Source organism: Capricornis sumatraensis, chromosome 16, assembly GCF_032405125.1.
Source record: "Capricornis sumatraensis isolate serow.1 chromosome 16, serow.2, whole genome shotgun sequence".
Taxonomy (NCBI): domain Eukaryota; kingdom Metazoa; phylum Chordata; class Mammalia; order Artiodactyla; family Bovidae; genus Capricornis; species Capricornis sumatraensis.
Genome location: NC_091084.1, coordinates 17132351 through 17149305, shown reverse-complemented (window position 1 = coordinate 17149305; position 16955 = coordinate 17132351). Strand labels below are relative to the sequence as shown.

The 16955-nt window shown below is 41.2% G+C and overlaps 1 protein-coding gene across 1 annotated transcript in view; it reads right to left on the bottom strand.

The window, feature by feature from the left end:
- Positions 1–4492, bottom strand: part of SESN3 (sestrin 3) — a 74818-nt gene extending 70326 nt beyond the window's left edge. The window contains exon 1 of the mRNA XM_068988809.1: positions 4415–4492. Coding sequence (XP_068844910.1) covers positions 4415–4492 — 78 coding nt within the window. The remainder of the gene's footprint in view (positions 1–4414) is intronic.
- Between the last annotated feature and the right edge of the window lie 12463 nt (positions 4493–16955).

The window sequence follows — 16955 nt, the reverse complement described above, 5'->3', positions numbered from 1 at the left end:
AAGAAAATGGCAATCAACACACTCCAGTATTCTTGCCTGGGAAATCCCATAGACAGAGGAGCCTGGCGGGCTACAAAGAGTTGCAAAGAGCAGGACACGACTTAATGACTACACAATTTATCTGGCGGTGGAGAGGTTGTGGAAGCAGTACCATCCCTTTTATAAATGAAATCTTATATTGAACCTGAACTGTGAGACACATAAATATACTAAAGGGCTTTTATAAGTGTTTAATTATAAACGTAACAACTATTGATAATAAGTTTGTGTTCTCACAAATGAAAATTGATCACGAGCAGATATGTAGAGGAAGGTTTTTCTAAAGGCCTGTGCCTTCATAATCAATGAGAGTCTTTCTCATCAATGTCTTATTAGCAAAAGTGTTCAAATACATGTACAAAGTGAACAGAACAAATTTTTCAAGGCCTGCACAAGAACAGTCTTATAATGAATGATTTTGGGGGTAGTTGTAATTTTGTACTTAAAATTTAATCCAACTCAAACATTTTTGAATACTGAAGCATCATAGGGCTCCATAAAAAGCAGTCTGAAAACCACTGCATAATGACTTGCTGTCATAAATTCACTTGCTTGCTCTCCACTTGGCTCATTTTGAGATAAAACTAAAACCTACTTTGACAATCCAAAAAATGTATATAAGAAACCTGATTAATAAAAACAAAGTATGATTACTATTTCACAGTCAAAGCAATACCACTCTTTTGGTTGAACCATATAAAACTGCCATTAACTGACAAATTTGACTATAAAAATAAGGTTCATATGGTTTAAACTAATATTTCTCATTTTATTTTCCCAGTCTCCTCACTCATAAAACTATCAAAAAATTGTCAAAAATAAATGGATATATAAGCAAAGTGGAAAAAGTACAATATTCAACAACAACAAAATTCACTGGAACTACCTAAACATATTAAGTATTTTAAAATGTTAAACCCTCTAATATAATGTGCAGAGTTTTATTCACCTCAGTAGCACTAACTGCTCAACACTCAAAATACATTGTCATATGCCCCCTTTTATTTACTGGAGGATGTGTGGGTTGACAGTTACCTACCTTTCTTAAGGGCTTCCCTGGTGGCTCAGATGGTAAAGTGTCTGCCCGCAAAGCGGGAGACCCAGGTTCAATCCCTGGGTTGGGAAGATCCCCTGGAGAAGGAAATGGCAACCCACTCCAATACTCTTGCCTGGAGAATCCCATGGACAGAGGACCCTGGTAGGCTACAGTCCATGGGCTTGCAAAGAATTGGACATGACTGAGTGACTTTTCTTTCTTTTCTTTTTCTACCTTTCTTAATGTAGATTGGCACTCCATTTTGAAATGTATCTAGTTGTCAGTGGAATTTCTTCAAGCGAAACATATAACACTTTGGAACTCATCAACTTTTCCAAAGTAAATAGAAGCATTTCCTTTTTTATTAAAAACTTTATTGAATTATTTCATTGATAACAGAGCAAGTAAGAATAAGTAGGAGTTATAGATTTGAAGAGAGTTTCATTTCCTCATTTCTTTCCCTCTCTGGTTTACCTCTCCATTCTTCCCACTGACCTAAGATTACCAAATTAGGTATATTCAATACTTGAAGAAGTTTCTCTTTTTTTGGAAGATACTGAATCAAAATTATAAAGGTACTTCTAAGAATAAATGGGATTCTCATAAAACATAAAATTCAATTTTCAAATATTGGGTTGAACCAAATCATTTACTTTGATGGAGAATCCGGTGCTTTTTTAAGTTCCCCCTCAAATTCAATACCCTGCAACAAATTAAGCCACTTAGACAAAAAGGCCCTCATGCCACATAAATAAAGGTGACTCTTTCCCCATCATTAGTGAGGATTATACAGCAAAGAGTAATTCACACTGGGTATGCAGGAGTTTCATTCTTCCATCATGAACTACACTGAACTAAAATTCAAAATGCTGTGACTCACATAGTTATTACTGAACACTTAATATTAAGTGGAAAACACAAGATAAATCCAAAGAATCCCATTTTGAGAGTTACAGATGAATTCTGCTTAGAGTTATATACTTTCTATCAAAAAAAAAAGCCCATTTCTTTATTAGAAAAGTCTTACGTGCTATTTTTAAAATGATAAAGAATTTAAAATGCTAAACACTTGATATCTTTTAAGAGCACTTAAGGCACTCTTTAAAAGCTACAAATGTTGCCAAGTCATGTCATAACTGGCTCAAACAATCCCATTCCCATCTAAAGTTATTTCATGCTACTACATGAATCAATATTAAATACCTTGGAGTTACCAAAAACTGGAAATTGGCATAGATGTGGCACAGCAATTATAAGATATGAAAATGGTGAATATTCATTTTCCATATATTCTTTCTTTTAATAATAGGAGGATGTTTTTCTTCTAGGTAAAAAGAAATTTCTTAAAAGCTAAAGAATCCCTCTGCAATACAAGAGACCCCAGTTCGATCCCCTGGAGAAGGGAAAAGGCTACCCACTCTAGTATTCTGGCCTAGAGAATTCCATGGACTGTATAGTTCACAAAGAGTTGCAAAGAGTCAGACAGGACTGAAGAATGTTCACAAGAGATAAAAGATGTCTTGAAAGGTAGCAAAATGTCATGGATCATAGCCTCGGTTCTCTCAAAAGAAAAACAGATTTTGAAACTTAATACTACCTCCAAACATTTTATTAGTCTACCAAATTGCCAGAATCATTAAAAAAAAAAAAAGTTCCAAGTTAATACAGGTCTTCCTCCTTATTCAGTTAAAAAAGAAAAAGCTGGTTTTTTAAAACCAGGCTTGAGTTTAATCAAATGTGTCTCAAGAAACACTTTTTTTTCATATTAAAGACATAACATCACTTTTAAAGCTAGAAAATCATCATCATCATCATTTTTTAAAAAGCTAAGTTCAGATGACATCTGGCCCAGAAATGAAAGAGTTAACATTCAACTAAGCTGCTCTGCACTTCTGATCCTTTACATTTCTCACAAGTTGCTCTACAATGAGCTGAGCAAGTATCAACTGTAATTTGATCCCGGAGTTTATGGAAAAAAATAACTGCACATACTCAACATGCACATTTAATAAAAATCTGTTTCAAGAAAAACATACCCGATAAACACAATTTAAGGCAGATTTAACTGTTTGATTAACTTTAAATATGCAATCCCTTTGCTTTCTTCATGCTCTCAAATGAAACTGGGGGAAAAAAAGCAGCGGCTCTACTGGCAGGGAAAAGAGGCTTGAAAAACAACTTTGATTGGCACTTGGCCTGACCCACAGAGGAAGAAAAACAGTTTTTGGACAAAGAGCGCAAATATTTGAGCTTGCTTACTTACATGTTTCTTTCTTTTTTTTTAATATAGAAAGAACAATCTCAATTGAACTGTAGTTAAAGAAATTGACTAAAAACGGTGCCGTATTCATCTTAGCCTTTCAGTCCAGAAGCATTTGCAAAGCTCAGCAATTTTAATTCATTTGTACTGAACAAACTGAAGCACCTCAACTACTGGTTCCACTTAATGAAATGTAAAAATAGTCTCGAGAAGAATAAGCTAATTATAATATAACCCAATGGCGGCTGTTAAAGTCTGATTAAAAGCTTTTCTAGGTCTAAAGCGACATCTTTTCATACTGCATCCCCCTCCCCCGCCCCCGCCCCAACCCTTAACGGAGCGATTAAGCCAAGTGAGCTAAACAAAACTGGAGTAAACTTTCTATCAATCACTCTGGGAAGCAATAAACTGATTGCGCGTCTGATTTTTCTGGAGCAACACCAGGGTGCGGGGGTTGGGGGGGAACGGGGGATGGGGGGTAAGTGCTCAAAAGGGACAACTCACGTCCACCCTCGTCTCCACCTCCCCCAGTCCCAGCTTGAGGAACCGTAACGTCGAACAGCGTTTCCCATGGGCATAAAGTTCAAGCTGCTTTACCAGTTCTCGGGATAGACCCGGAGCCACAAGATGACCATCAACAAGAAGGTTTAAAAAAAAAAGAGTATTCGGGTAGAGCGTGCAGAAGCAAAACCGAAATAAGCAAAAACAACACCCGCAGGAGTTAGGCGCAGCCGAGAGGGAACCAGGTTCCTCTGGACCAGACCAGTTCTGATTTCACACCGACTTGCACCCAGAACACCGGGAGGAGGACCGAACAGGTCCGTCACCCCTCTGCCCGAGGAGAGGGAATGAGGGGGGGCAAGATAGCTAGGTGGACGGAGGGACGGACAGCAAGCACCCCCAAACCCCCAGCCCCGGGGGCCAAGCGCTGCCCCGGCAGGAATCAAAAGCCCAGCAGGCTAGCGCCTCCGTTCGCGGCTCAGGCCCCCTTCTGGGGGTCCGCCGGAGAGGCCCCGGGGTCCCTCGGCCGCCGCGGGCAGGAAGCGCCCCTCGGGGCCGGCCCCGAGCCGAGCCCGTACCTTCCGCAGCACTTTCCGGCAGTTGGTACAGAGCAGGTAGCTGGCGGCGGCCGACGGGCTGCTGCCGCCGCGGTTCATCGCGGCTGCGGGCGCGCGGGCACCGTGGGGCGGGCGGCGGGCGGGGGCCGGGCTGTCACTGCGGCCGCCCGCGCCGCTGCGGGGCCCAGACTGTCCCCCTCACACGCCCCGCAGGCCGCGCCTCTAGCCTCAGCCTCCTCGGGGCAGGAGGACTGGACGGGGCGGCGACGGCCGGAGAGCGGGCGGCTGCCCGCAGCGACCCCCGCGGCGGCTGCCTGAGCGACGGCGGAGACGGCGGCGGCGGCTCCTCAGCGGCGCGTCGTCCAGCCCGCCCCCATCCCGCAGACCCCCGCCCCCGCCCCCGCCCGGCCAGGACCAGCAGCCGCCGCCGCCGCCGCCGCCGCCGCCGCCGCCGCCGCAGCCGCAGCGCCTCAGCGCCTCAGCGCCTCCGCGCGGCCCCGCCCCCGCCGCCTCAGCGCCTTCACCACCTCCGCGCCCCGGCACCGCCCCCTCCCGCCAATCGGGCCGCCCCGGCCACGCCCCCCGGCGCCAGCCCGCAGCCAATGAGCGGCTGTAGTCGGCTGGGCGCGGCGCCCGCCAATCACAGGCGCCGAGGACGCCTCGAATCTCCGGGCAAGTTAAGTTTGTCTCCGAGGCTCCGAACTGCAGGGAGACGGCGGGTTAGTTCGGTAGCCGGGTGGGAGGGAACCGAGTTTGTGCGGCTCCGCCAATAGGGGGAAGGGGGTGTGTCACATGCAAATAACCCCGTGGAACCCAGCCCCTCCCCTAAGGCCAGCCACGGCCCCTGCGCTAGGTCCCTGCAGAAATGGGGAGGGAATGAGATAAATAGCTGGGAGCTAGAGTTCGCTAGAGGGTCTAAGACTCGACTAAATGTTTCCTATTTCTTGAGAAAGACGGTGGGGGTGGGGGGAGCTAAAACGGTGGTTAGGCTTTCTCTTTCTTACCCAGAATCTTAGCTGGAAAGAAGACTGCAGTCCTGTAGCAGTTGGCAGCCAAGGATCTCAAAGAACTTTATGCATCGCTTATCCTTGTTTTGCAAAAGACCAGTTACCTAAAGCTTCGGCACCAGGTGGGGGATAGATGTTTACGTATATTTACACCATTAGTCGGTTACAGGGAAACAAAAGCCTCAAAACCTGTGGGTTAGCGGTTTCCTCCTCCATCTAAAGCCCCTTCTCGTCGTAGTCTCTCAGCAACGAAAATTCTTTTATTTGTCCAGCTCTACAAGGCCAAAGAGACAGGTTTGTCTTCCACCCCAAAGTCCTTCTGGGGCAGCTGGTTAGATAAACGCAGAGCTCGGAGTCCTGCCTGGGAACGAAGCTTCAGAGAACAAATTGCCATTTAAAGCTGTTGGGCTAGACCTGCCTCTTGCAAAGCTACAAATGAATTCAGGATTTTGGTGTTCACGTTCTGGGGAGAGTAAGCAGATGTAACTGGGGGAAACTCAGGCTTTCAGGGTGTGGAGGGGGACAGACAAGTGGGAGAGTAAGGTCTCCAGAGGGGCTAGCAGCGCTCATGCTGGTCGAAGGCGGGTTCCGACGCGAGACACCCCGAAACCTGCTCCCCTGTGAGACAAAGGCAGGTGCCGAGCGAGAGCCTGGTTGGTGCCGGACGCTCCCCGGCGTCCTCCGGGCCCCGAAGATTTCTTGCTCTGCCCACTGGGGCCGAATTCCGTGCACACTGGAACCCCAGCTCCCCACCCGGCCCTGGCTGAAACCACACAGGACTGTGCGTTATGACATCACCTGTTTTCGCGCTGGAGAACGCGATCAGTATTCTCGGCTTCTGCTTTTCTTAAAGGTCGCTAGCGTACGAGGATCTATGAAGGCCTGCAGTTGGCAGAATGAATCTGTGCAGATGATTTACACGAATGATTTCACTGGTTTGCACTTCTTTCTTTTCTTTCCTTTCTTTTTTAATTTAAAAAAACTACTCTGGTTGCCTTAGGGATTCAGCGTGGTTGTTGTGATGCAAAATCAGAAAGGTACACTTGGAGGAGCTAGCAAGTTTAGCATATCAAAGCTTTTAGACCAAATTATGTGGTTGAAACTGCCAATCTCCTCATTTTTCGACAGCTGCCCCCTCTCTGTCCCTTTTAGAGACCAACGGGCATAAACCAAGTCTACACAAGGAACAAAGGAAATGGAAATCCGCCAGTGTCAGGTTTAAACAGATTAAAATAGACTGGAAAACCCCCAGAGGGTCTAAGTGATGTGGTGGGGTAAATGTGTTGATCCATTTAACTAAAGTTAAATGATAGCTAAAGTTTAGTGATAGCTAAAGTTCTCTTGGGGTTGTGTGGATTTATACAGCCTAGGAGAGCAATGGCTTGGGGAAGGTGTATAACATTCTGTTAGAAGAAACTAAAAAAGAAGATTCAGCAGAGGGAGAAATGACTTACACTTCAATGCAGAGAACCAAGAAATCCAGGGAGAAAGTTAGAAAGGCACAGTTGTCCTAAGAACTGAAACACATATGTGTCCCCATTTAGTGGTACATTTCTTGAGTTATATTCCTGGCTTGGAAAGCAGATTTTATGTGAATACATTTTAAAGGCAAGTTGAAATTAAAGGATGAAATGAATTTTTGTGCAGAGATTGAATTTTCCCAAACAATATTTTATCTTCAAATTATTTTCTATCATATACTTTTTATATCCTTTCCTTTTATTTAATAGCTAAAATTCTTTCACAGTGAAGTCCGTTAAGTTCTTCAATAACCCAGAGAGGAAGGCCAAGAGAGGCCAGCCTCGTACAATTGTACCTTCTAAAAAAGATTGCCAAAAGGAGACTTTAGAAGAACCTCTTCGTTGATCCATGGTCATGTACATGTATGTGACCAAATGATGCCCCTCTCCTCCAAAATTTTATAAAATTAATTGTCTACACTGTCCTTTATTTGGCAGTCAACCATGTAACATTTCTCTTATTGAATCACCATATATGTGTAATATTTCTTCTATTGAGCCACAATATGTGTTAATGTCCCATCTCTGAACTTTCCAATCCAGTAACTCATTCTCAATACACAATGACCATCCTTTCCTCCGGTTTCTCACACCCTCAATTCCATCATCCTTCTTCTCCCCTCTCCTGGTAATGTTCAGCTTCTAGCTCTTCCTTTCTTTCCGTCCCTCACCTGGCCTCTTTTTCTTTCCCAGCCAGCCTGGATACTAGGAGACTGTGACTTAGAAAATAAGTGACTTGCAAATCCTGGACCTCATTGTTAGTTAGAGAGAAGGAAACAAAAGCCCATTCTTTGAACTTCATTCTGAGTAAGGAAAAACTCCACCCCTTTCGTTGTCTGGTTGCCTAAAACAAAAAAGAACTTTAGGAAAGTAAGACAGTGGTGAAAATTAACAACCAATATTGAGCACTCTTTTTTAAGTTTTTAATTACAAATTGAGAATGATACTTCATTAAACATTTTACACCGTTTAAAAATAATTTTTGCTTGTTTTGAACTATTTTTTCAAGTGTGACCTTTCTCCCCCTAGTCGTACATAAAATCACACGGCTTGGATGTACCATAAAGTATTTAACCATTATGCCATCATGGAACATGGAGATTATTTCCATTTTCTCCTGATTATAAATAATACTCTGATAAGCTTCCTTATATGTAAGTTTCTGGCAGCATCTTTGATTCCTAGATATGAAATTTCTAACCAGAAGAATGTGAATATGTTTTAAGACTCTTGATATAATTTACTAAAAGGTTTTGTGGAAAGATTTAACCGATTTGCACTCAACTCACCATAAGAGGGCTTCTCAGGTGGCTCAGTGGTAAAGAACCTGCCTGCCAATGGGGGAGACCCAGGTTCAATCTCTGGGTCAGGAAGATCCCTTGAAGCAGCAAATGGCAACCCGCTCCAGTATTCTTGCCTGGGAAATCTCATAGATAGAGGAGCCTGGTGGTCTACAGTCCATGGGTCCTGAAGAGTTGGACACAACTGAGCGCGCGCGTGCACACACACACACTCAACAAATAAGCACAGAGGGGAGAGATCTCTTGGTAGATTAAGCATTTGTCAAAGCATCCTTTCCTATACTTCTTCCTTAGCATCAAACTGAATACTGATATGACTGGTTCAGATTCTATTTTCTCATTAGACTGTGAACCCCTGTAGGGCACGGAATGGACTGCATTCACTTATTCATTCCCAGCTCCTTGCTCAACCCATTTTAAGAGAAATGCTTTAAAAATCTTGGAGAAAATAAAGAGTTTTCACTCTGACTTTCCTCAATATACTGTAAGTCTAGGGCATCTCTTTTTAATCTCTAATAATAGCTACAGGATCTTACAAAAGGATCCCAACACGTATCTGTGAATTGAATGGTTCAAAACGACTATTGCTGCAAAGCAGAGATTGGATAATGTCCTTACCTGTCACCAAGTCCTTCTTGACACTGAACATCATGATCATAACTGAGGCTTGCTATCTCTCTTATAAAATGAAAGTTCTTACCACAAACCAAGGGTATAGGGAAAGAGGGTTGGGCACATTTTTATGTTCAGCACTTTTGAAAGAAGATACTGTGTTAATAACATGCTGTGACTTTTGGACTTGAAATTGTTTACTTCTCCAGATATTCTCATTCTACTGACCTAAGAACTGGGCCCCTTTATAGTTCCTAAATAAGGATTCAATTGAAAAAATAAATTACTGAAGATATTTTTAAAATTCCCGTTCTGGAGACAATAGGTCATTTTCTAATATTTTGCCTTCTCAGACTTCTTCATCTTTCCCCTGGGGGCACCCAAAGCCTTGGATTGAGGGCAAGTGCTGCATTATTTACAAATTTGCAAATACTGTAATTTGTTTTGTGCACAAAGGAATTTGCACTTCACACAATTGTAAATTGATTGCTCCCTTTGAGCTGTTAATTAGATTCCTGCTAATTTTTCCAAGGGCCCAATACCAGTACTACTCCGAAGGAGGAATTGAGACAATGTGATCCAAAAGTGGCACTGCTTGAGTGCCCCGTCCCCTTCCACCCTCTCCATCGCCCACCTCCACCAGGAAAATTATTCTTGCTGAAGCTCATTTTCCAAAGAACAAATATTCCATCAAGATCCAGATTTCTGCCAGCTTTCTCTTCTAACTTCCCCTTCCAGAGTTTCCTGCATTAAACCCTGTAGAAAGCAGACTGCAAAGAAGGGGCCTACAGATGTGGGTTTGTCATTGTTTGGCCTGCAAATGTTAGCCAGCACAGTTCTTTTTAACACTGAATTACTTAAAAATACTTGTAGTAGGAGATTTTGCCGCCACCTGCACCCCCACCCACCAACAAGTCTAGATTTCTGGTGTCTCTTGAAAAATGGTTAGATCTGGTTACACTGGATGTATACTGGTATATGGCCACCATCTGCTGGAACCCAGTACCTCTTATGTGCGTTTGGACATGCATTTTCAGGTTTACCAACTTCTCTGTCACTCTTCTGGCGTTCCATTTTGCCACTTTATGTACATTATCTTCTTGACCTTTGTAAGGATTTGCCATCTCAAAACTTTCTCTGGCACTCAAATTACTGATCTGCTGACTGATCCTCTTAACTTTATCATAGAATATGAGTTAAAAAGAAACATGTCATCTCTTGGCTATAGCAAAAGTTGAGGAAAAGAATCCAGTGTAAAGAATATCATGATACGCAGTTGCCTGGGTGATAGTAAATAAGGGATGGATTGCAAAGTGGCCTGAGGAATCTTTTGTTGGTGGTGGAAATGCTATGTATCTTGATTGTGCTAATACTTTCACGGGTGTACATAACTGTCAAAATGCAATAAACTGTACAGTTTTATTATGCAGTTAACTGTGTGTAAGTTATGTCTCAATATAGTGGATTTTAAACAGAAACAATAATGGTTGTATGATATTTTAACATTTGTATGTATAACAATCTGTTCAGTCAAAAATCTATAATTGGATATTTGTGGGAATACTTTTAGTGAAAGTAAATATTATCAAATATGCAAATTCACAAAAAGAATATCATGATATGTATATCAATTATACATCAATTAAAAATAAATTAAAAAAGAATACTCTGGTGCTGTGACACACACGTGTGTATGTGTGTGTATACACTTCTGGTACTCTGATACATATGTGTGTGTGTGTGTGTGTGTGTGTGTGTATGCACACAAGGGGAAGGAGAGTTGTCTAAGAAGGGACTATTATGTCCTTTATACTGGTAACCTCACTCCTTATTCTAACTCTGTCTAAATTCCCATTCAAATTGTAGCTTTAGGAGAAAGGGACCAAGGGGAACATGGCAATAGTAGGAGGACCACGAGGGTGTTTTTCTTTGATAAGCATTATTGTGTGGGGACTAAGAGCCTGGGCTCTGGAGTCAGACATGGATTTGAGCACTGATTTGGCCCCTTACTAGACATACGACCTTGGGCAAGTCACTTACTGTCTCTAGGCTTCAGTTTCTTCATCTGTGAGATTGAGTAATAATGGTACTTTCTCAAAGGATGATTGTGAAGATTGAATGAGACCATGCCCTGTAGTGTTCAGGAAGCGACTAGAACCTTGCAAACCCTCAAAAAATGTTTGCTGCTAGCTGCCACAGTACCAAGGATGTTATGCTCTGACATTGGTCTAGTTACCTAACTTTTCTATGTCTCAATTTATGTCATCTAAAAAGAAGATATTAATGTTGGCTTAATTATAGACAGTTGTTTTGAGGATTAAATGAGTTATACGTAAAGCGCTGTAAGAATGTCTTACATATAAGAAATGCTATATGAATATTTACTTTTATTGTATACTGTGGTCAGGAGATCTTTTTTTATTTTCCTCTTTGTTTTCCTGTGAAGATCTTTGATTTTCAAGGTACTTCTCAAAAGTAAGGTAACGTGTTGTAGAAGTAGCAATGGACAGAAAGTCAGAAGACCTAAAGTTTAGTTCAGTAGTGCTGTAAACTAAATGACTTTGGGCCTCAGCTGCCTTATATGTTAAATGCGGAAAGGTCATTAGGTGGGGTCAGGGCCAATCCAGATTATAGGAAAATTGAAACTAATGTAATACGGAGACTTTTCTTAAGAAAAAAATATGAAACTATGGATGCAAAATTATTTATGAAAGTGAATACTTATTTAAAATAAATAAATGGAATCAATAAACTTTAAAAAGCTGAAAATACTATAAACATCGCAAAATCCAAATAAATAACAAAATTTTATCAATCAATGACGAGACACAACCCTATATTACTTTTTTCCTCTACATATTTTTGGCTGTATATTTTTATTTCCTTTTCATATGAGAATGATTTTTGCAATATTATCTTCTATGGAGAAAATAGAAGGATGATTCATTTTTTTCTCTAGTCTAGTGCCCTAGGACACTTATGTATCATAAACATTTTTCAACCTACATCTTTGTGACATGGTGCATGTGAATTGGCCTGGTGGCAGTAGAAATATTCCTAGAATCCATTCTTACATTGCTGCTACTGCTGCTGCTGCTAAGTCGCTTCAGTCGTGTCCGACTCTGTGTGACCCCATAGACGGCAGCCCACCAGGCTCCCCTATCCCTGGGATTCGCCAGGCAAGAACACTGGAGTGGGTTGCCATTTCCTTCTCCAATGCATGAAAGTGAAAAGTGAAAGTGAAGCTGCTCAGTCGTGTCTGACTCTTAGCGACCCCATGGACTGCAGCTTCCCAGGCTCCTCTGTCCATGGGATTTTCCAGGCAAGAGTACTGGAGTGGGGTGCCATTGCCTTCTCTGATTCTTACATTGGAACAAACTCCCAATTCTTACATTGGAACAACTCAAAACCAACAACCACACATGAAATGACTATTATCTCTCTCTATATATATAACCCACTAAACACAAGCTAAAGGTATCTCCGTCTCAACTTCCCCTTACCTAGAATAACAAAAATACCCATGGCTTCCCAATTTCTCTAGCATGAGGGAGAGTTTGAAAGAGGTAACTTGAGTGCAAAGAGTTTGTGGTCCTTACCAATAATACCTTGTTTTTAAAATTTAATTAAGAATATGACTATGTGGACACATTTCTCTGGCCTCTCCAAAGGGCCTGGGAAGGGGCCAGTGCTAGTGATGGACACTAAGGTTTAAATGTCATTAAATTTGTGGTTAATTCGTATCTGAGAATCACAAAGACCTATTCAAGGTCTAAAATTCTGTGAATTTGTTTGGTCTTATAATTTGCATGAGAATCTAGTGCAAGCAAGACTAGAAGAGGAGAAGCAGGAGAATATCTGCAAGTAGGGAGGGAGAAAGTAAAAGCAGCTCTAGTCTCAAAAAATCCCCAAAGTTGCCCAGGTTTTCCTTTGTTCCCTTATTTCTTCTGTGAGTCTATTCCTTTTTTTTTTATTATTAATCTATTTGTACTCACCCTTGTTCTTAATATCTTTCTTATAGATGTGAGGAAACTAAGACAGAGAAATAATTTTATGTATTTTAAAGAAAGATCATTGTGGAATATGCTAGTTGTCTGGGTGTTAAAAAGGAAAGTGGGTGAATAAAACAAAAACCCACATTTGAGTAAGGGAGTTTGGAAATAGGATCCTGTGAATCAGAGTATAGAGGAGTTATAATTTTTAGACTCAAGTGTCTTAGATAGCATATAACAGTATTTATTCTGTTGTGAAGAATTTTCAGGAAATCAACACATAGTTGAAGGGACCCTTAGAAGGGAACAGCCTACACTTCAATTTTCATCCCTACTGAAAGTGACAGTTACGTACAGATTTTGAGCGTCTTCAAGGATCAGCCTTTATTCATCTGAGTATGTCAAGTACTTGGAACCTAACAGGAAGTGCTTGAAGAAGCTTGTTGGATGAAATAATTGGATGTATTAGAGTTTGTTGAGTAGAAAGTAGATATATTTTTACCAACAAAAGTTCCCAAGTTGTCTTAAAATTGTAAAATGATTTTCATGCAAAGGTAAAATTTGCCTTGGTAGCAAGAAGCAACTTTCAATAATTATATAAACGGTAACAACAAACAGCAATTTCAAAGATAAAATGTTGGCATTCCTACATGAGCTGCCAGCTTGGAATCACAACAGCGTCTTGTAGGAGTTTGGAAAGCTAGAAGCATTTTGGAAGACTATGCTTTGAAATACGTGCTGTCCAGATATTCTTTTATGCACTCATTTATTTATTGGATATTCAGCAAGTAGTAAGTCCTGGTGATTAAAAAGATAACAAAAGATAAGTTTACAATTTAATAGAGAGACTAAGGTATAATCTCTGCACTGGTGTAGAAGATAAATAGAAAATGGAGAACAGAGGGTAAGAGAATTATGAGCAAAGAATTCAGAAAGCTCCTTTGAGTAACTACATGCCTCTTAGTGGTAGCGATGGAAATTCATTCCTGTGTTCATGTGTTCATTTGCTCAATATGTGTCTGTGGAGTACAAGTACCAGGCTCTCGGCTAGTTAGGGAACACAAGAGTCGGGGTCTTACAGAACAGATAATCTTCTAAAGAAGAGGGACTTCAAACAAGTAACGCCAATATGTAATAAGTATTTTTATTTTTGGCCACACTGTGTGGCACGTTGGACCTTAATTCCCCAACCAGGGATCAATCAGGGGCCCTCTGAAGTGGAAGCTTGAGTTCTTAACCACTGGACCACCTGGGAAGTCCCTGTAATGGTTATTATAGTAGGGGAAACGCAGGAAGGAAATATATAGCATGAGAATCTAACATAATCCAGGCTTCCCTGAGGAAGCAAAATGCAAACCCAAGTAGTGGACTGTCCACAGTTTATGACAGTGACTACCTTGTATGCCAGCCAGTAGGTCCTTTCCATCTGCAACTCACATCTTGATGTTTCCGTTCCTCTTTTAATATAGTTCCTGTTACAATTATAAAACTCCTATTAATCCTGAGCTTTTACATTACAGTAAACAAACTTTGGGCTTCCCTGGTGGCTCAGATGGTAAAGAATCTGCCTGCATGCCGGAGACCTGGTGGAAGACCCAGGTTTGATCTTCCTGGGTCAGGAAAATCCCCTGGAGAAGGGAATGGCAACCCACTGTAGTATTCTTGCCTAGAGAATCCCCTGGACAGAGGAGCCTAGTGGGCTACAGTCCATGGGGTCGCAAAGAGTTGGACATGCCTGAGCGACTAACACTGACTTTCAAACAAACTTTAATACTGGGAGCAAGCCTCCTTTCTCTTTTATGAGGCACTATCCTTATTTAACTTCTTTTTCCTAATTAAAGAATATCATTTAACATCATTTCACACTTGATATTTCTCCCTTAGCCCACCACCATGCTGAGTTCCATCCGTGTATGTGCAAGTTAAATGTAGGCACCATTTCTAAGAGGTACATCTATTTTATCTCTCTTAAGACTCTCAGGTATTTGAAAGTAATCCTCCTATCTCTAATCTATATTTTCTAATCCCCACAACACCTATTGTAATGATACTATAATCATAATAGATATAGTAATAATAGATATAGCAACCACTGCCATTTACTGAGTGCTTACTATGTACCAGTCATTTCACAATATCCTTTATATATTATCTTACCTAATATTTACAAAATGCCTATGAATGGCTATTATTATCTTCATTTTTACAAACAATTTATAGGAATTAAAAGTTTGGTTAGAGTTATTATTAGACATTTGAGATTTGAACCCAGATTTGCACTTAATGCCAGTATTTATAGATAATATTATGCAATCCTGTCTTTGCATTGTACAATCAGAATATTGTAATTATTCTTTGAAATAATTCTCTGTGATAGGTTATCAAACTATGAGGTCTGCTGACTTAGGTCTCCCAATGTCCACCAAATAGAGTGCGGGCATTTCTGGTAGCTGGATTACTATTGAAATCCATGCTATGGGAGTAGAAAAAGCAATATGCATTATTCTCTCTTCTACTATTTTATTGCTCATTGGCATGTTACTCTAAAATAAAACAATTGAATGATCCCAGGATTCGAAATATCCTTTTGTTGACACTCCAAATGCTGAAATTCCAAATGTTTTTGATATTTAAGTCTGACGATCCCTAAGCAAGTGGTTAGTCATGGAGATAAAATGGTGTACATACTGAAGTTGAAGGAGAAGGGAGACGAAAGAAGTTACCCTTGTTCGTCTTATGTGCTGTGTCAAGGATGGTCCAGGCCCACTGTGATTGGTTGAAACTAGCTCGTCTAACAAAGAAGCTGAATGAGCTGGTTTCCATGTATCTGCTGGTGAACTAGAGGTATTTCTCTCAAGCTGGCCCATCCAGATGCTCCTCTAAGGAAATCTTCCTTTCTGTGGGCTCATTCTAAACAGTGATGCTCTGTACCATGTGTTTGCTCCCTGTCTCACATGAGTAGACCAAGGAGTAGGCAGTTGGTGGAAAATAGCCATTCTGTGACCTGGCCAACCGTCTGGATGGACTAGCTTAAAATGATGATCTGGGCCAATCATCCCTTTCTGGGAAATTCGGCAATTGGAAACTAAAACACCAAGCCAGCTGGCAGCAAAGTCAGATTGTGAGAGGGTGCCATGAACCAAAAGGAACCTAAAACTATGACGGGCAGAACAGATAGTGAAGGTTGAGGAAGCAGGTTGGACAAGCAGGATGGAGGCAACGCACAGAAAGAAAGTGAAGACGCTAAGACACTTGGAGGTGCCTTCAGTCTTGGCTGTTTCCAGTTCTGGCCCTGCCATGGATCCTTGTGACAATCTACCCCCACTCCACTCTACCCCCTCCCCCATCTAAATCTCCTTCCACCACTAATTTTGTGAAGTAACTTGAGTGTGCCTGTTTCTTTCAATCAAAAGAGATTGATTAAAACCATCTTCCTTCCCTTGCATGTCAAGCACTTACAAATATGAAGTATTACTCTTCGTTCTCATTAGCAAATGGATGTGAAAGTCGGACATTCGAAAGAAAGAACTAGAATGCAGTGAGCCAGAAAACCCCATTTTGCTTTTTTCACACAGAAAAAAATCTTCCAGTGTACATTTCATTAAGAAAGTCTGCTCTCGAAGTTTTAGGACATTTTGTGCCTGCAGTTGGAGAATGAAGATCAGTAATCTATTACCTAAACTGCTTCTCTCCAAGTTTAACATCAGCGTGATTCCAAAGTGTCTACCTGAGCAACCGCCCATGAAGAAAACTTTGAGAGATAAAGGCTTTCTCTCTTTCTGCTCTTATCCTTCATTCAGACCTCATGTCTGCTGGCCCAGTTTAATGATTTTCTAGAGTTCTTGAACCAAAAAAAAATTTTTTTTAAAGTAAAAACAAACAGAAATGGAAGTTAAATGTTTCTGAACATTTCCAAGAGTTAAGTGGTGAAGAAAAAGATAAAGTAAATGAGGGCAGGTTTTGGGTCAATTTGCAAAGTTAAAGATCACTATGGTGGTCTTTATGAAATAATGAAGAGGACCAGCTATATAACTAGGAACAGGTATAAATATTTTCATTTGACTCAACTTGCCAGATGAGAAATACGTCTGAGCAAGCTATCTGTTTCTGTACGGCCAATCAATAGCTTC